At 39.1% G+C, this 20,210-nt stretch overlaps 3 protein-coding genes across 7 annotated transcripts in view; all 3 read left to right on the top strand.

Moving 5' to 3' along the window:
• slc18a3a (solute carrier family 18 member 3a) overlaps positions 1 to 1,317 on the top strand; it is a 2,938-nt gene extending 1,621 nt beyond the window's left edge. Inside the window, exon 1 of the mRNA XM_085181848.1 lies at positions 1 to 1,317. This exon is cut by the window's left edge and continues 1,621 nt beyond it. Coding sequence (XP_085037974.1) covers positions 1 to 477 — 477 coding nt within the window. The 3' untranslated portion in view covers positions 478 to 1,317.
• Positions 1,318 to 1,683: 366 nt separating this feature from the next.
• On the top strand, positions 1,684 to 16,464 carry chata (choline O-acetyltransferase a). 5 transcript variants are annotated; one of them, XM_085181844.1, is made up of 16 exons: positions 1,684 to 1,928; positions 2,409 to 2,857; positions 3,104 to 3,202; positions 3,573 to 3,764; positions 4,036 to 4,154; positions 4,667 to 4,720; positions 4,822 to 5,002; positions 6,506 to 6,683; positions 6,774 to 6,943; positions 13,115 to 13,215; positions 13,323 to 13,451; positions 13,543 to 13,665; positions 13,741 to 13,882; positions 14,116 to 14,178; positions 14,258 to 14,395; positions 14,910 to 16,464. In XM_085181844.1, exons 3-16 carry the CDS (start codon positions 3,155 to 3,157, stop codon positions 15,339 to 15,341), a joined length of 2,070 nt encoding a protein of 689 aa, XP_085037970.1. In that variant the 5' UTR covers positions 1,684 to 1,928; positions 2,409 to 2,857; positions 3,104 to 3,154; the 3' UTR covers positions 15,342 to 16,464. The 5 variants fall into 5 exon arrangements, with proteins under 5 accessions (XP_085037970.1, XP_085037972.1, XP_085037971.1 ...); XM_085181846.1 differs by lacking the exon at positions 2,409 to 2,857 and having other exon boundaries at positions 3,108 to 3,202; XM_085181845.1 differs by lacking the exon at positions 2,409 to 2,857.
• An 856-nt stretch (positions 16,465 to 17,320) lies between these two features.
• Positions 17,321 to 19,704, top strand: c13h10orf53 (chromosome 13 C10orf53 homolog). Its single transcript, XM_085181863.1, has 3 exons — positions 17,321 to 18,488; positions 18,605 to 18,724; positions 18,854 to 19,704. The coding sequence occupies exons 1-3, from the start codon at positions 18,395 to 18,397 to the stop codon at positions 18,916 to 18,918; spliced, it is 279 nt and encodes a 92-aa protein (XP_085037989.1). The 5' UTR covers positions 17,321 to 18,394; the 3' UTR covers positions 18,919 to 19,704.
• The last annotated feature ends 506 nt before the right edge of the window (positions 19,705 to 20,210 follow it).

The following is a 20,210-nucleotide window of genomic DNA, read 5'->3' as shown; positions in this document are numbered from 1 at the left end:
TTTGGACAGCTGATGATTCCGCTGTGTGGCATCTGCTTTGGAATCGCCTTCGTGGACACTGCACTTCTACCAACTTTGGGTTTCTTAGTGGATGTGCGCCACGTGTCAGTGTATGGCAGTGTGTACGCGATTGCAGACATCTCCTACTGCGTGGCGTATGCCCTGGGGCCCGTGGTGGCCGGACAGATAGTGCACGACCTGGGCTTCGTTCAGCTTAACTTGGGCATGGGGCTCGCCAACGTACTTTACGCACCGGCGCTGCTCCTGCTGAAGAACGTGACACAAATGAAGCCTTCTTTCTCCGAGCGAAACATGCTCCTAGAAGACGGTCCAACGGGATTGTATGATACGATTAAGATGGAGCAACGGGAGAAAAAGAGAAAGGGTTTGTGTACAACGATTGACGAGAATGGCATTGAGACCTTTGCTCAGCGCTCTTATTCAGAGGAGGAATCTTCTGGGGGAGAGTATGCGTAAAATACCTTTAGCTGGGTGTTAAACTATCCAAGTGCCAATGTAGAGTTGTCTGTATCATGTCCGATTCAATCAATTCCATAACACTATTATGATTGTGTAATAATATCAATTATTTACCGCTTCTGGTGACAAGTTCTCTGGGTTTTGTCAAATCGAGTAGGTTAAAGCTTTAGCAGAAAGGTGCTCGCTTGCGTTTCTTTATTTAAAGGTGAGATTCCTGTGAAAGATTTTGCTGAGATAAATGTATATTCATTAAGAGTATTTATCATTGTATCGGAAACTGACTCATATCGTGTTCAGGGATTGTGCAAATGTGTTTGAACAAAAGAAGAAATGTAATGCGTCTTTCACTGTAATCTGTATTGTGTGTCACACGGCAGATTGAGAAAGGTGGGGGGAAAAGGTGAAATCTGCTTTTGCGTTTTATTAATTCTGTTTTTTTTTTCTGGAATGCATAGGAATGTATAGCCTCACTGTATGATGATCCGCGACTGTACATAAATGTATATTCATGTACATAATTAAATCAACGTCATGCGAATGATATTGTTTATTGAAATGGTTTATTTAGGGTACAAATTGTAATTTTTATTCTGCAATGTTATTTTCCTCTATAAATGGAGATAATATATACTTAGAAAGTTATCGCAACTGAAGAATGATATTTAAATGTGTTGTTAAAACACGAAAGTGTCTCATTTAAAGATTCTGACATGTTTTGCCCGTGGAAACAAATTGGTTTGGGAAAAAAATCAGAAATTAAAGTTTTTAAGGCCAACGTATTTGTGGTGCTCTGATCCTTGACCGTGAATTTCAAATAAAGAGAAGCATTTGATTTTACAGTGAAAGTGTAACTGAATATTTCTGGGGAAAATGTCATTGGTTCAAAATATTACTAATTTCAGAGGGTTTTATGGTTTATATGAATAATAGGCTCCATTGAAGCATCTTGTTGGTCACACAAATATCTGCTCATAATGTTAAATGGCGTCATCTGAATCGGTCAGGTGCAGTCAGGTGAAAGGAGTCGTGCGCCTAAACTGTTCTGCGTGTAGTGTTTGTAAATTCTGAAAGCCAAAGGGGGAAAAAATCCACGAAAAAATGCGTCCTAATTGTTTTCCTGCAAAGTGCTTCAGCATCTGAGGAGCTCAGATGGCGTCTAAATAAGGTGGGGTGAGCATGTGAAGTGCCAAATAAACTTCCCGGCGAATAGCAGGACTTCTGGGAGGAGCCTGGCTGTCAAGAGGCTGAGGTACCTTCTTTTAGCATCTCTCCTGAGCCAGCCAGGGAGTTGTGCTCATGCCGTGTAGGCGATTGAAAGATGCTTAAAATGAAGGCTCGAAGCAGTGACATTTTAAAGAAATTCTGTTATAAACGGATTCAAGTAAAGATGGACCAACTAAAACTACCTTCTTGAGCTCCAGGAGGAGAGGGTGTTTTTTCCCTCGCTGGTGAGTAAAAAATTCAGTTGCACTCTATTTTTTGTTGTTCTTGTTAGTTTCGCCTTAGTACTGGGAACATGTTTTCACCAAATGTGCAGTTTTGTAAGGCAATTTTCTCTAAATTCATGCATGTTATAATCTTGAAGAAAGTGTGCATTTGTGTATTTCTGGCAGACAGAAACAGTCTGATCTTGTTTTTTTATCAACTTTCTGCGTGCATCATAATATTTTTCATCTGCAGATGAAAAATGATGGTTCTTAAATGGTTCTTCAGATGTCTTCATGGTTCTTTAAAGAGCCATCATACGTCAAAGAACCTTTTTATTTTGTAGATGGTTCTTTAGCTATTACAAATGGTTCTTTAAAGAACAAAAGGTTCTTCATCCTTAGCTATCTAAGTTTGATGGTGTAAAATGGCATAAATATTTATTCACTATAATGAGGGAGTGAATTATACTGTGTTTTGTTTGTGTGCATGTGTGTGCGAAGGGGGAGGGCGGGTTACCTGGTGATTACCCTTTAAAAGCAGATGGTAGGAAACTGAATATTCAAATAAAGCTAGAAATACTTGTTTAAAAATATACTGGTGGCAGGGGTGGGGGGCAAAGCCTAATGAACACACTTACCAACACACTTACTTAGTTTTGGCAAAGCACACTGCTTAGGTAAATGATCTGAGTACTTGTTCATCAAATGTTTTGAGCCGAATGACAGGGAAACAGAGAGACGTTAGAACACGTTGTACTATGGCATCATCCCGGGAGCGGACGGAGGGGGTCAGTCGTTGGGATGTGCATGCGCAGGCAGATCGCGCGAGCGGTGGGCCTTGAACTTTCTAAGGGAAAAACACTTTCTCACGACCGGTGACAGCGAAGCGGATAACAGTCTTGAGCACCTGCTGGTCTTTGAAGATCTGGATTCTGGGACTGTTGGAAAAGGTAAAACATTTTCATTTCCACTGAAAGAAATGGTTCTTTAAAGAACCATTGTTTGAAAGGTTCTTTGTGGCACCAAAAAAGGTTCTTCTATGGCATCAGTCTAAAGAACCACTTTTGGTTCCAGTTGGCACCTTTATTTTTCTGAGTGTGAGTGAGGATTAAACTCGATTGGTTGTCACTGTGACTGACATTTATATTAATAAGTGTCGACTTTAAATAATGACTGCAGATTTTGTTTTTGGACAGAGAGTTCCTCTTGTGACTCCACCTGCTTGATTGCCCTTCTACACCGCCAACATGCCAGTTGTCGACCGAGACGCCTCCGAAGATTCAGGGGGCCGAGATGTAATTACATCTTATAAGTACACCGTATATGTTTTTCTCAATTCTGCAACAGATCAATTTACATTTTACGATTAAAGGTTGCAAAATCAAATAAGGTCTAACAACATTTCAGGACATAAAAGTGGCTTTCAAGGGATTACGCTGGAATTCATGGGCGATTTAATTGGAATGTGGTATTCTTACAAAAACTTAGAAATGACAGAAATTTAGAGATTAAATATTTAAGGAATTTTATCGATTCCTTAAATATTTGCTTAATAGCATGCGCAATCATTGCACGGGGAGACTTACGTCATGTTTAGTCAAGAATTTGGAAAAAGGAAAACTGGTGATGAGAAGTAAAAGCTTTTCATCCCGCCATGTTCTCCAGGCTCTGCCAAAGCTGCCGGTGCCCAACCTGAAAGACACACTAGACAGGTACCTGAGGTGCATGAAGCACCTGCTCACAGAAGAACAGTTCAACAAGACGCAAAACATAGTGACGCAGTTTGGAGCCCCTGGAGGAGTGGGGGAGCTACTACAGAGCAAACTCACGGAGAGGAGCGAAAACGTGGCAAACTGGGTAAATAAAAATTTAAAACATAATTTTAATGTTACAAGACGTTATTTAATAAATGAAATATATGTATTTAAGAAACAAAACTCTGTGTTTTGGATGCTTATACTTTTGAAAATGTTAAAGTTTTAAACCAAATCTTGAAGACATTACTGATGTCGATAAACCTTTTAGAAAGGTTGTGAAGCATGATTCTGTTTTATCTGCTTTTAATGGTCCAGTCCCTTTATTTACATTCAATCCTGTTTGGTTTTTGCTTTTTGTTTTTCCACCATAGGTTTATGACTACTGGCTGAATGATATGTACCTGAACAACAGACTTGCTCTACCTGTCAACTCAAGTCCTTCAATGGTCTTCCCACAGCAGAACTTCAAGGCTCCTATTGACTCTTTAAGGTATGCACACCTGAGACGAGTGAACCACGAAAAAAATCTCATAGTTTGATACAACGGGACAGACGAAGCCTCTGCAATCCACTAGTAGACAGAATCCTTTCTTCACTGGTGTAGAAACGGTCTCTGAAAGAAAAAAAATATCTAATTGCTCGTGTTACAAGTTGTAGGTGATTTTGGTTATTCCAGCACAAAGACTGACAAATAATAGTGAACTGTGAGAATTGCTTTTCTACCAAATTTCATTGATTATACAAATTTGAACACTTCCCTCTTGGCTGGACACTTTCAGAGGGGGTCATTACTCAGAATGCCTCGAGGTCCGAAAACTGTGGTTTGGTTGACATGGTATTGATCTGTTACCGGTTCCTTAACCACATGATTTACATGAAGCATTTATGTTGTGAAGCTACACAATTAATCAAGAAAAAAAAGAGTGTGGTGGCAAAAGAGTGACCAAGTACAGTGTGTGTGTTTTGTGAAGCATTAAAACTGAGCAAAGATATTCTTTCTAGATTTGCTGCACACTTAATATCTGGAGTTTTGGAGTACAAGACTCACCTTGATGAGTGAGTTAACATTTAATTCAAATTGTCATAAAATAATATTCTTCACTTTCAGTTCTTGTGTAGAGAAAAAGCCTGAAAGAGTTGTGTATGTCTGCGTGTAGCCGTAACCTGCCTGTGGACTATGCCCGGGGCCAGCTGGCAGGAACGCGTCTGTGTATGGAGCAGTATTATCGTCTCTTCACCTCCTACCGTCTGCCAGGACCTGAGAGGGACACTCTCGTAGCACAGGAGAGTAGCGTGATGCCAGAACCTGAACATATCATCGTGGCGTGCAAAAACCAGGTCAGACTTGGAGAAAACAGACCCAGGGGCAAGAGCCATTTCTTAGTTCTCCACCATATTACATGGTCTTCATTCGACGAGAGATTGGTTAGCATGTAACACAGCACATTCCAGATTTCTCATAGATATGCATTACAATTTTGTTCTTTATGTTGGAATGCAAACTTGGCACACAATCTGGGCGTAACCCCTTAATGCCCAGTGTTTCAGATTTGATACATGAAGCTTTTTGTGAGTTTTCAGTGTGATCTTCTTTCCCCTTAAAAAACCTAAATAAATTGTGAAATACATTTTTAATCTTTTTTTTAAATGTAAATAAAACATCATATGTGGGCAATTAAATTTAATCAATTTTTTTAAACAAATTTGTCAGCTGGTTTAATAAATTCTCAATTTTCAAAAAAAATGAATTTCTGGTAATTGTTTCACGGTTCACACCTTCAAGAGTTGAGGGAAACCAAATCTGTTGACTTTTATCAGGGAGGTGAGATCTACGAAGATCAAGCATTATATTGCAGAATTTATTTAGAAGCCCAACACTGAAGAAATGTCATCATGTTCTGAATGGTAAAACAGAACAGATCACTTCACAATAGTGGTGACACAGTGGTGCAGTGGTTAGCATTGTTACCTCACAGTAAGACTGTTACAAGTTTGAACCTCCTGTAGTAAGAAGAAATTCCTTTTGATGTAACTAGGTCGGGCTTTTTTGTGTGAAGTCTGCCTGTTCTCCTCATGTCTGTGCAGATTTCCTCCCACAGCCCACAAACAGACTTGTTAGGTTTGGTTGTTCTAAATTGGCTGTCTGTGATGGAAACTTGATGTTTACTCGAATTAAGATCATCACATCCAACTAGATTTAATAAAGAGTGTAAATAAACTAAGACTTTATTATCAGTTGAGCTAATTCAAACAGCAATTAGAAAAGAAAGAAAGAAAGAAAGATTTTATAATAATGGATTGCATTTATATAGCGCTTTTCGGGGCCCTCAAAGCTCTTTATAATTCCACTATTCATTCACTCTCACATTCATACACTGGTGGAGGCAAGCTACAGTTGTAGCCACAGCTGCCCTGGGGCAGACTGACAGAAGCGAGGCTGCCATATCGCCACCACCAGTAGGCAGTAGGTGAAGTGTCTTGCTCAACGACCGAGACTGTCCGAGCCGGGGCTCGAACCGGCAACCTTCCGGTTACAAGACAAACACCCAACTCTTTGAGCCACGATCGCCCTTATATTATGTGACCCCCTATTTGTTACACGTGCACAGTTTTTCTGTGGCTTTAAACTGCTTCTGTGGGAGTCATACCATCTGTGCAGGTTCTCCTTGTTCTTTGTGGCTCTGGCTAAGTTTGGGGCTCAATGCTGCTAAAAGAATCACTTGGATGTTATTTCACAATGGCAGGAAATTCTGAAACAATGCATAGGTCCACATCATTAGGAAAGTTAGTCAGTACCAAAGATTCCTAAAACTTTGTGGCTAATCTGAACCCTTTGTCCAGTTCTTTGTGCTGGATGTGATGATCAACTTCCGGCAACTGAATCAAAGAGATTTGTTGACTCAGCTGGAGAAGATTGTCAAGATGGCTGACAACGAAGAAGAGCAGCTCCCTCCTATAGGGCTTCTCACTTCAGATGGACGGACAGAGTGGGCTGAGTCTCGTAGTGTACTAATGAGAGGTACATTTCAAAAGGGATTTTATATGGACTGCCAATAAAAACTCTCTTTTATATGAGGTGCCTCTCAGATTGACTTTTGTTTTCCTGTAGAGTCTACCAACAGGGACTCGCTGGACATGATTGAGCGTTGTCTGTGTCTCGTCTGTCTGGACGACGCAAGTGGACCTGAACTTAGTGACACCCAACGAGCCATGTTGATGCTGCATGGAGGTGGATTGACAAAGAACGGAGGCAACCGCTGGTATGATAAGCCAATGCAGGTAAGTGAACACATTTATCAACAAAAAAGGTTAAATTAATGTTTGTTTTATTAACTTTTTGTACATTGTGTGTGGAGACCAAAATTCTGAGTGATATTTGTTATTAAGGGAAAGAAAAGTGGATAACATGAGGTTGAAAAGGATTTAAAATCCATCAATCCAGCCATCTTCTTCCATTTATCCTACTCTGAAGAAAACAGGGGAACTGTCTAAAATAACAAAACACATGTAATGATACTGAAAGATAAGATAAGATACGATAAGATATCTAATGTCCAAAGTGAACAATATTTTAGGAGATAATTTATTTGAATTTCAGGAGCAGAACCACACCTCTACGCACGCCCTTTCAGTTCTCTGTCAGCCCACACTGTAAAATCTAATTAGTTCCCAGAACTCAAAAAAATTGAGGCAACTTGTTGCCTCAAAAACATTGAGTAAAGCTTAGCTAAAAATGACTAAATTAGAACAACTTATTTATTTTGAGTACTCTGTACAAGCTCATTTGTTCCCAGAACTCAAGAAAATTGGATCAAGTTTACGTAAGATGACCAAGTTAGGGCAACTTACTCATTTTGAGTACACTGTACAGCCTTGTTAGTTCCCAGAACTCAAAAAAAAATTAAGGAAACTCGTTGCCTCAAAAAAAACTAAGTAAAGCTTACTTAAGATGACTGTTAGGACAACTTATACAGTGCAAGTCTACAGTATTAAGAATAACTTGATATTTCTGACTGTACAATACTAATTGTTTACCTACTGACAAACATTTCAAGTTCAACTAAATGAAAAAAACAATTTGTGGTAACCTGAATATGATTAAAAATAATTAACAACACTTTTTGTAATGATGTTAAAATCAGCCCAACTTTTATTTTCAAACACAACAAAGTATAACAGCCAACATACTGGACACTGTTCTGCTGAACAACAAACAATTATATTGCCATCACGGTTATAATCTTACAATTAAACAAAGTCTCAGATGTAATTATTCTGAAAATAAGTTTAGGCCTACTACAAGTTTGTTTTGTACTTACATTACTTATATAATCAAAATAAAATATTTGTAGTTCTGTCACAAGTGCAGTCTCTGATTTAAACAACATTTGTTTTTCATTCCAACACATGAGCTGGAATGTTGTAATATTTTAAGGATGGCTTGTTTCCAGTCCAGGCATTACAATGAGCTTGAACCTGCAGGTGACCATCTTCACTGACCACACCATCTGTGACGGAGAACTCATCTCTCCTGTTGTCCTGCAAGCAAACAATCATATTTTTTGGAACATGAACTTAATTGCTTTCCTAAAACATTTTTTCTGCATTTGGTATAAACAGACTCAAATTTAGACAATCTCAGGCTCCCTCCCCACCGGAGAGGTGACATTCAATGTCCCAATTGTCAGTCTGGGTAGCCCTGACCACCACCCAACACACAATAATGTCATGAAAGCATCATTTTAAAAAGGGCTATGCAAACATGGCCAATGACTTTCATTCTAATGATGTGCAAAATGATTTGGGAACAAAACAAATTTTGCTGTTAGAAAACTTGCAGACTTCACTATATACAGTGTAGACCCTCTAAACTAAGTTTGGGGGATGTGATCTTTCAAGAAATGCAGACCAAACTGTTATTGTTTGTTTACTTACACAGCATGTTGTAGCTGTGTAATGCTCAAATATCTACTTAATTTATCAAAATATCACATATTTGCAAAATTGCTTCCACGTTTTCAGAGAGCTCTGTTATCCACCAGCGCGATAGCTGACCGGGGAGGTCAAGGCTTGATAGAGTCTGCGAGCACAGCTAACTCCTGGCTTATTGTTTTCAACCCCCTGTGGTCTTTTGCTACTCATGTTAAACATGATATATATATATATATATATATATATATATATATATATATATATATATAGAGAGAGAGAGAGAGAGAGAGAGAGAGAGAGAGAGAGAGAGAGAGAGAGATTGACAGACCACGTGACTTTCGCGCATTGCATGCCGGTAACTCGTGGCAAAAAATCCAAGTACCGCATCAAATGCAAGCATTTGCAGCACCGCAAAACGTTCATTCTCCGGTTCCAATACCTTCTTGCTTTTTCTTTGCCCCCCAAAAAAGTTATGTACAAAACGAAGGACAACAATGCCGGACCGTACAAAGACAGACTTAATGAAAAGGCAAAGAAAAGATACGAGGAAAAAAATCAAAGGAGTGAAAGGTTTATACCCTTACGAGCACAGAGTGGACAAAATACGTTAGCATGCTGCCCAACTTTCACCACGCTCATATTTATAATTATACGGTTCTTGGAGTGAGTGAAGTTTAGTAACTTCAGGTCACTGCAACAAGCCCAAGTACAGTTTACCGACGGATGGGTACAGGACCTTGAAATGCACCATGTAGAACGAAAGACCATCGTACGTATCATAAGTTTACCAGTCTCACAAATCGTCTTCATAAATACACATTCATTAACCGTTTATTAATAGGACCTTTAAGCTAAACGGTAATTAATTAGTAGTGGAAATAATTTCTGGTTCGCATTACAGAAATGTAGCAGTGACAATAATATTGTATGCTGTAATCGTACTGGGCAATTAGCAGTGATGGGTAAGTTACTTTAAAATAGTAACTTAGTTACATTACTAGTTACTTCTATCAAAAGTAACTCAGTTACTTCAAGTTACTCGTTACTTTCAAAGTAACTAGTTACTAGGGAAAGTAACTTTGGTTTTACTCAGAATTCTCTTGTTAATGTGTTGCTTCCATAACTTTGCCAGTCTTCTAGCTTGCTTACTTGCCACAAGTGCACTGTGCCACCTACCAATAGAAAGGAAAAGATAATGTGCATATTTCCACGAGAGAAATCCCACGCCTGGACCGTCATTGACTGCTGCCATGATTCTAGCCTACGTCACAGCGTCATGTGCGCCTTTTACATCCAACACAAAAACTGCAGTCGTGGTGCTTTCGATTGTACTCAGAACTCGGAAATTCTGCCTTCTGAATAGGAAGATGTAGGTAACACCAGACTGCAGATGAGCTGCATACAGGGCTGGACGGGGACAAAAAATTGGCCCGGGCATTTTGACTAGAGACCGGCCCGCCATTATAGGAAAAATCATAAAGCCTTGAATGAAAACAAACGCTGTTGTGACAGTGATGTACACTGTTTTGATGGTATATATGCATCAATCTATCAATCGTTTGTTGTAAGATTCAGATAATTATTTTTTAAAAGCTAGACATTTTAAATGAGAATAAGAAAGAAAAGTATTTCTTTGTGCCCACCTCTCCCTGTTAATGCCCTACCTGGCCCCACTGGCAAAACTTTGCTAGATCCGCCCCTGCACAGTTACCAGCTGTCAGCTACCTAAAAAGGATCCTGGGGTTATCTGTTTCTCAGAATCAGTTCATAACTTCCCTTCAACTCATTCATGTCACCTAAAAGGTAAACCTGTTTCTCCATCACCTGTTCAGCTCTGATGATTCAGTAAGGACATCTCCTGGTTTCATCTTCATGTTTCCCTCTCACCAGATAACCAAACCGATATCATGACCAGCAGCTATTTTGCAGCTGTGGCTCCAGCAAACATCAGCTGATACTAGAAATTAATATTAAATAAGTTCTAACAACAGCTGATCAAGCTTAAACGTGCTGCTGTTGTTTAACGCGACATCGGCTGGTTTCCTCTTTCTGGCGCAAAGTGGGCGATAAACAAACAAGATAGCCGATCAGCTGATCATTGATCAGTTTTCATGATTGAAGTAGAAACGGGAAAGGGAGGGGGGAGAATGAAAGAAGAAGAGGCAGCTGTGCAGCAAAGACACAGAATAACTCCAGCTTTGTGCCTTTTTCATTGTAGCTGAATTACGGGACAAACTCTTCCTTTTCAACTCAATAAGAAACGCGTAATATTTTCTCTGGAATACCAGACGGGACGGTTGGCAACTCTAATAACTTATGAACAAAATAAAGTTCAACATTAACTTCATAGCACCCACCCAGCTGTATAGAAACTCCGTCATGCTAGCTAGCACGCAGTACGGAAAAAGTCAGAATAACGAAAATAAACTCCACCTAAACTTGGTTTATATCTGACCCAGATAGACTGCAGGTCATAACTTCTTACCTGAAGTTCAGTTCACACTTGGACCGGCGGCTGCCTCGGGTCTCTTTTCCTTCTGCGTCCCCTTTCCTTCATCCACCTGCTGGCCTCCACCACTTGCTAATGTTACTGAATCTGTGGAAGCTCCGCGATAGCCACCACACGAAGTAACGAGTAACGACCCTATCTAAATCCCAGTAACGACTAACGCGTTCCTGATTTTGGCATAATAACTAGTTACCGTGCTCGTTACCACAATAATAACGTAGTTACTGTAACGCGTTACTTAATAACGCGTTAGTCCCAACACTGGCAATTAGTGATACAAAAAAACCTGTTTTATCCTGTGAATAAAAGTATATGTTTTTGTCAATGTACCATGGTAATAACAGAAGCGAAACGCAATATTGTGTCAGGACAATTCACTATTTATGCACAATAAACAAATGAGCATAGCGCCACAATTTCTGTTCAGCGCCAGACTTGCTTGTAACCTATATCACAAATTATGTTATAAAAAATGATGTATTAACTACAACAGAAGACTGACCTTTGTGGAAATGCTTGGAGCAGACTAACCTGTGAGCTGGAGTGTTCTGTGAGTTATATTTGGTCTTTGAATGGCTGTAATCCAGGCCATCCGTCGCCTCTTTTTACTTCGGAAACATGGCTCGAACAATTTCTCTTCAACGACGTAATCCGATAAAAAAACGATCTCTTTACCCGTCGGCTTCCCGTGGCTGTCATGCGACCGGCTATTGCAGTTAATAATACAACAGCTTCTTGACAGTTTTTTGTGTTTCTTTTTATCGCTGTGTAACTGATTTCAATTGAAAGCCTGCATGCGCTAGTACCTCTTGCCACGAGTTCCCAGAATTCTTTGCGGTTTTACCCTTGAATGACGTCACATTTTCAATCTCTCTCTATATATATAATTAGTTAGTTAGTTATGGCTATGGATTGAAAATATCCCACACCACACCCCTAACGGCTGCACCTCCCCAAGAATTTTGTCTGGGCTCTTATCTCACTTTTTTATTTCAAACAATCAACAGAAAATTTCACCGACATAGTTTTATGTAAGGTTTTTAAGGCTGTGTTAATTTTTAAGTAACATGAGCCCAGCGACAGCAACAGCGCTAGGCTAACACTAACTAGCTAGCAAGATTAAACCTGGTGCTAAACTAAGAGCAGCCACAAAATCAGTTTGAATAAGAGTAAACATTTACTCACCAAGTCAGTGTATTAGGTAAAGATTCACAGCAATGACAACAATCTCTTGTGCTGACGCTTCTCCAGGTTTGCTCAACATATTCCATAACAAATGCTAGCACCATGAACATCCGACTGATCCGAGAGGGAGGAGGACGGTAGTGACGTGGCATTTTCAAAACACATCTTTCATCCTTCCGCACTGAGAAGCAAAACGTCCAGCTTATTTAGTTTTTCTAAGTTAAGACAACTCAAATAAATTGAGTTTATCAGCCTTTTTGCATAAAAAGTACTTGTAACTTATTTAAATTGAGTTCTAATAACAAATTGATAAAAATTGAGTTCAGCCTATTTAATATTTTTAATTAAACACAATATTACATTTTACAGTGCAGCAACCACCACCAGTCCCCACTGAGGCCCCAAACCACAGCCTCAACTCATGATCAAAGCCATCTGCCATTATCTAATAGAAACACTGTCAAACCTTAATGAGGAAGTTTTTTTGCCTTCTTAATGAGGAAAATTAAATGAACAAATTCATGTTGATTTCTCAAAGCATTAAAGGATATAACTAACCAGTTCCATGGCCAATTAAGGAAATGCAAACTAAAAGTGGACGTTCCACTGGATTTAAAGCCGTCATCTCACAAAATGGCAAAAGAATTTAGTTTACTCAGGATTTCTTCACTTTAGGGGGTAATGTATGGATGTAAGAACATGTATTTGGAGCAAACAGTAGAGTGCAGAGGTGCAGCAATCAAACTGCAATCAAAAATTAATATTATTAAACATTTCAGTCCAACTCAAGAAAACAACCCCTGAAAACAACCTTTCTGTAACAGTTTATTGTAGGAGCTGGTGGCTGCTGTGGAGTCGTGTGTGAACACTCTGCATTTGAAGGAATTGTCCTTGTGCAGTGCACAGAGTATCTCCTCAAATGCATGTGAGAAATGACACACATCTGATTTTGGAAGTGTGCAGTATATATGAGTTACATGTTTTAAAATAAGACTATTATAAATAAATGCTCCATTTATTTCTACTCATAAGGATTGGGAGTCCATCAAAGCTGATCAGAGCTGCAAGTGTGAGCGAGCTGCCCGCGCCACGCAGACTCCGCTGGAAATGCACTCCTGAAATTCACAAGCTCATCACATCTGCTGCTGATAAACTCCAGAGGTTTGGTTTTCTTTAGTTCCTTGTCATTTGAAGAGATTAATTAATATGAGAAGCGCATGATTTTTAAAAAAATGTATTCTTATTTTGTCAGAATGGTAAAGAATCTGGATATAAATGTCCACAAGTTCCATGATTACGGGAAAGGGTTTATCAAGAAGCAGAAGATGAGTCCAGATGCCTACATCCAGCTTGCTCTTCAGTTAGGCTTCTACAGGTAAAAAAAAAAATAGTCATCTTACAGAACTGATTAAACTTACCTACATTTTGTTCTCCCTGTACATGACTGCAGGTGTCATGGCAGACCGGTGTCCACCTATGAGAGTGCTTCTCTACGTCGTTTTCAGCAAGGCAGAGTAGACAACATTCGCTCAGCAACACCTGAAGCCTTTGCCTTTGTCAAAGCAATGACTGAAGGGAAAAACAGCACAAGTGTAGGTTGTTTTTATGCAGAAACTAAAGTCATACTGTGACTCAAATAAACGCTGCTACAGGTTTAAATTAATTTTGAGGGGCTTAATCAGTTTGAGATTTGGGGGATTTTTCAGTAATGCTATTCTGTTTTCTATTGGATTTTGTCTTGATGTATTTAAGCATGAAAATCTACTTACTGTAAATTAATGACCTTAAAGACTAAGCACTAACTGTCAGTTGTTTACTTCTCCAGGACACAGAAAAGATGGAACTGTTGAAAGGAGCCATAACTGCACAGACCAGTTATACACGTCTGGTAACTATTCTCTTCGTCCAGATTTCTATGACAGAGACTCACATTAAATAAATGCAGTAACATACTTTCTATTTTTCAGGCTATTACAGGGATGGCGATAGACAATCACCTACTAGGGCTGCGTGAAATTGCACATGAAATGAAGATGGGGAAGCTCGAAATGTTCAAAGACGAAGTCTATCTCATCAGTAATCAGTTTGTTCTCTCTACAAGTCAGGTATGTGCATGTAATTTTGGAATAAAATGATTCATATTTTAAAATTCAGTTCAATTCAATTATATTTATACGGTGCCAATTCACAACAACAGCCACCTCAAGGCACTTCATACTGTAATATAAAAAAAACCAAACCATGACATGATCCTCTGTGAGCATGCACCTGGTCACAGTGGGAAGGAAAAACTCCCTTTTAACAGGAAGAAACTAAAAGAAAGTGGGACAGCCATCTACCCTGACATTTGATCTGTATTAATACATCGTAACACTGCAGTTACTACAATGGTTATGCCCTTCTTGTTTATTCTTTATAAAATTTCTATATTGTAACACAAAAATTGTAACTGGTTGTTTGAACTAAAACTACAGTTTAGGGTTTCCTTGTAATGAATGAGGAAAAACATAATAACACAAATCAGTCTCACTACCTACCTAAACCTTTCCTTGAGCAGTATTTCCTCACACCAGTAAAGCTTCTAGTAGTTTAGGACTGAAGCCTTTACTCTTCCCTCAGGTTCCCACTACTGTTGAAATGTTCTGCTGCTATGGACCCGTGGTTCCAAACGGATACGGCGTGTGCTACAACCCTCAGTCAGACCATATTATCTTCTCCGTGTCCAGTTTCCATGAGAGCCAACAGACATGTTCAGCAGAATTTGTAAAGTGCTTGGCGCAGGGACTTCGGGACATAAGGGATCTGTGCGATAAATGCAACGCTGACTGCGCTGCCACAGAGGAAAGAAAGGGCCAGACACAGAAGGCACACACACAGACCGAAACAAAGTGGGAGGAAAAATCCCCCCAGAGACCATCTGATTTGACTAAAAACAAGCAAACAGTCCCACAGGTTCTGGTGAAGACAACAGACCAGAGTAGCGTGGAGGCCCAAACTCAGACGCTACCACACAGAGAGGCACAGCCTCTGAGAAAAATGAGTAAATCATAGAAAACTGTCAGTGCCTGTGGTAATAGTGGTGATGTGATATTAAATGTGTTTTTCTGTGCTGCAATAATGTATTAGTAAGTCAATTTTAAAATATACACTGTACAAGCTGTGATACAAAATGTATATATTTATTGTTGTAGAGGATGCTTTTTCCAGGAATTGAAATGTGGCTTCTACAGGATACATGTAGCTGAGAGTTAGTGCCAGACGAATGGGTAAACCTGACATGAATCAGCCAAAGAAAGAAGTTTATTTATTGCTGACCAACAGGCCTTAGAGTAAGGTTAGTGGGAAATATTGAAAAAAAGGAAAACGAGAGATGCAAACACTGGAGGTTCATTCGTATTATCACATCTCTGCATCATCTTTGCCGTCAGTCAGTTTGACAAAGCAAAAGCAGGCTGTGAGTTATGCCAAACGGCTGATTGTCTCACAGTGTCAACCTGCAAATTGCATGCTGCTATCTAATGATTTTCTGAAGACCAGAAAACAGCAATCTTCTCCTTGTGTTGTCTTCATAAATTCTTGTGTCTGTTGTACCAGTACTGTGTGCCAATACATCTGCTCAAAAAACAAAGTATCCTTTTATAAAATCCTCTTCATACTGTTCTGTACTCCTTATACTGGGACTCACACTGTGCTTGTGTACATAATAAATCCAATGTAGCCGTCCATGATTTTATAAGGATACTTTATAGTTAGCCTAAAGAATGTTAAGTTGAACCAAATGTGTAAAGTTTTGAGCAGAATATTTCAATTAAGTTATTTATTTTTGTATCATATATAAATATATCTATATATATAATGTTATAGAGAAGTACTCTGAAAAGTAAATATATAAAGGTTACTAACCAAAGGTGTTCACTGTATTGATGACTGTCAAAGTACTGTAATTAAAAGGCGCTGCTAATGAATAAAAGGAACAATTTAAAAATGGTATCTCGCTATTAAGAGTTGAAGCATATTTCATGTTAAGTTATTTTTTTAACCTCATATGTTTTATTATCACATGCACTACACTGCACGACAAGTTTCTCACATGAAAATGGCAATCATTTTGACCGTAAACAATGATCAACATACAGTCAGGTCCATAATTCACTGGACAAGATACATTTTTGCAGTTTTGGTGGAAATTAGAATACAGTTACTTTGTTGAAATAAATGGATTACACGTCGGTACTTCCCTGTTTCATATTGTGGCGGGTCAGGCCTGTTTGGGTTTTGTTTGACTGCTACGTTCTGTTGTTCCAGGTGGCACGGTTACGGTTGCCATGGTTACAGGGTGACGCTCTCTCTCTGCGTGTTTCCTGGGTGGGAGAGGCCTTTTTGTTGTTGCTAATAGGCAGAATGCTACCGGTATAGCTCTAAAGAATGTAGCATCATAGGCAGTGTAGTCCGTGCTGCAGGGAGAATGGACTGCCATACACGTTATGTGTCTGTGAGCGAGGGAGGGAGAAAAAGGAAAAGTACGAGCTGTCATCCAGCAAAAACGGGAGCTGGAAGCATGTAAATATAATAATAACCACTGCAGCCAAGAAGAGTGCCTGAAGAGCCCAGTTGTAAGTAAGCTATTAAGACTCGACTGTACACAGTGTTCGTGTTTTCCTCCAAAAAACAATAAGTTCCGTTGGAGCAGCCTTTCAACGCCTCTCTCTGTCTCTCGCTAGCAAAGTTGACCCAGACAACAAAGTAAAGCTAGTTTTCGGCTAAGACCCCGACACAGAACCTACCATATTAGCCAGAGGTCCCTTTACTACGGTTTGGAGCCGCGGACCTTCAGTAACAGTAATAAATCACAGCAATAGTACATTCATGTAGTTGTAAACAGCATGATAATATATTAAGTAATCCAAAGTATTCAGAATACGTTACTCTCATTTAGTAACGTAACGGAATACGTTACAGAATACATTTTGGGGCATGTATTCTGTATTCTGTAATGGAATACATTTTAAAAGTAACCTTCCCAACACTGCATCTAACAAAGTTAAGAACATTTTCAAGGAGGGAATCATTATCAAAGTTTGCAATAAAGAGATGCCTACACAAACATAAATATAAAGGGTTTGCAGCTAGCGGCAAACCACTAATAGTTCAAATGATGACTTCAAATGATTTCCATCCAAGTGCTGAAACAGTCTTGATATTTTGTCATTTTGTCCAATCCCTTTTGAGATCTTGAAAATGGGACTGTGCATAAAAGTATCTGTTATTCCAAAGTAGCTAATACAATATTTTTGTCTTTAATTTAAAAGCAAAAAGTCTGCAATTAAATTACATATTGATTGTATTGATAGTGTGATGTAGATTTACTGTTGTGGTGTGCACAGGCAGAATTTGAAAAACTGTGTCTTTGTCCAATAAATATTGGACATAACTGTAACCATAAATGTCCACTGTTAGACCCAAAACTCAATCCTCTGATTTAATAAATCACATTTGTATAGCAATTTTTTTTTACAGCAAATTTTACAGGAATGTTCCTTTTGGAATCATAACCTCTTTTAGAAAGGTTCCACTTAGCTTCTTAACAAAATCATTTATTGAAATACATACTGACCTTAAGAGGCTCCTGCAGGCAACCAGTTGATTTGAGCCGAGTTTATGTGGTGATCAGTTGCTCCAGACCATTGTATGGTTGGGCCATCCTGGAGGAGCTACCTGTGCAACCTGATTGGGTTATACGTAATGTCTCTTGATATCAGCAGTGAGAAGGACAGCAACAAAAAGCAAAACTAAAGAAAAATCAGCCCAGATCAATAACGGGCAAATTTCTTTGAAAAGTATGTATGTCTTGGTGTGAACTTTTTTGTTTTTTTTAACCCTTTTCATTTTCTAACTTGAGCAGCAGGCAGTGGGCAGAAAGTTAGGACCACATTCTTAAATATGCAGCGAACATTTGTAATAAACACTGATCAGCAGTGAGTCTGCGGTGGCGCAGAAACCGACGGTTATAGATTGCTTCTCTTTCTTTGATCTGCCCACATAAGCTAACCATGTCAGCAATCGATGCATATTGAATCAGTTACCCAGGTGACACACAACAAACAATGCCAGCAAATGCGCGGGTCACACTTTGCTACGGACCTTATGAATCCAGCGGAGTAATACAACACAGGACCTTCCGCCTCCAGGGTCTCCAGGGTCTGTCTCATATCCAGCTCTATTGAGATTCATGCATGTCATCTGCCTTCGTCAGTGTTATAAAACTTTTCCTTTGTTTTGTTTTGTTTTTAATGACCGATCCAATATGTCTGCAGCCGCTCTGAGAGCGCGCGGGCACCTGTGCGTTTTGGAAGAAACACGCGAGTGGAATATTGTGGAGCTCGTGGTCCGCGGGGAGGTCGTTTTCACCTGTAACATAAAGGATCTGGAGTTTGGTAAGTTTGGTTGACTGGGATACATGTAAGGTTTGTGGGATTAACGTGGAGCTACAAATCAACTTAAAGTGATACGTCGTGATGACGTCACGCAGTCTGAAAACTTTCTGGTTTTTGTTTTTCTCAAAGGCGGAGATGGAAAACTGGATCCTGTTTGCAGAGAAGCTGTTGCTGCAGTGGAGAGTGCTTACTGAAAATAACTTATAAATGTCAAACCCATATTTAAAAAATGCAATTAAAAACTGTACATATTATGCAATTACACCACTGTATGGATTCATTTATAAACACCGGTCAATTTATTAGGTTCACATGTTTAACTTCTTGTTATGTAGGATTTTCCTGCACAACTATCTTTACATTTACAGAGAATGCTCTGGAAAAGACGTAATATTCAGTGACTAATATTTATCTGGGTGAAAATGTTTTGTCAATTCTAGAGGTCTGAGGAGAATGGCCAGCCTGGTTCGATTTGATAGGAAGATTACTCTAAGTCGAATAACCAGCCATTACAACTGAGGTATGCAGAAAAGGGCCTCTGAATGCACAACATTTAAAGCATTAAAGCTGTAGATGGGCTACAGCTGCATAAGAACGTACCAGGTGCCACTTCTTTCAGCTAGGAACAGGAAAATGAGGCTACGGTTCAAACGGGCTCACCAACATTGATAAACAGAAGATTGGAAAAAGTTGCCTGGTCTTATGAGTCTCAATTTCTAATGGTAAGGTCAGAATATGAAAGCATGAGTCTGTGCTGTCTTGTGGCATGGTAATGGTGGGTGATATTTTCTTGAGTTCTACATTTTGGGCCCATGAGACAACCTGCATGAGTGTTGTTGCTGATCATGTTCATCACTTTATGACCACACTGCACTCGGTGAGTGTAGATTGTCCTGCTGTTTATGGGTTTAACCATTAACAGACTGACAATTATCAACTGGCCGAACTGGTCAGTCCAACAAGGCTCCCAAAATTGTCCACATTCATACTACTGCAGTGATTCTAAAATTAAGCTCACGCCATAATTTTATGATATTACATTAATATAATAAATCATATTAATGTAAAGTTACGTTAATATGATTTGTCAGAAAAAAGGTCACCCGACATGTTCCTCCTGACCTTTACCTCACTAACAATCTCTTTGGACTCTTCCTTAGATTTGGGTATAGACAAAACATTTTGAGTTTATGGCCATAATCCATTATAATTTTGTGGCTTCGATCGAAATTCCATTGTAATTTCTTTAATTACAGATTTGCATAAGAATTTAAATCACTAAGATAGGCAGAGTTTCAGTGATATAAAGCCTACATTTTAATTAAAACCTCCATGCCACTGCTTGATATTGCGTTCATCTATATTTGGTTCACATGACAGGACAGCCCACATATTTTTAAAGTCACATTTATGGAATTAATAGAAAATTAAGGACACACAAAATCTGGAAACAATTACAAAATAGCTCCAGGATCATTAAATCATT

Source organism: Neolamprologus multifasciatus, chromosome 13, assembly GCF_963576455.1.
Source record: "Neolamprologus multifasciatus chromosome 13, fNeoMul1.2, whole genome shotgun sequence".
In the NCBI taxonomy this organism is placed as follows: domain Eukaryota; kingdom Metazoa; phylum Chordata; class Actinopteri; order Cichliformes; family Cichlidae; genus Neolamprologus; species Neolamprologus multifasciatus.
The sequence above is the reverse complement of the archived record's forward strand: the minus strand, read 5'-3'. Positions and strand labels throughout refer to the sequence as shown.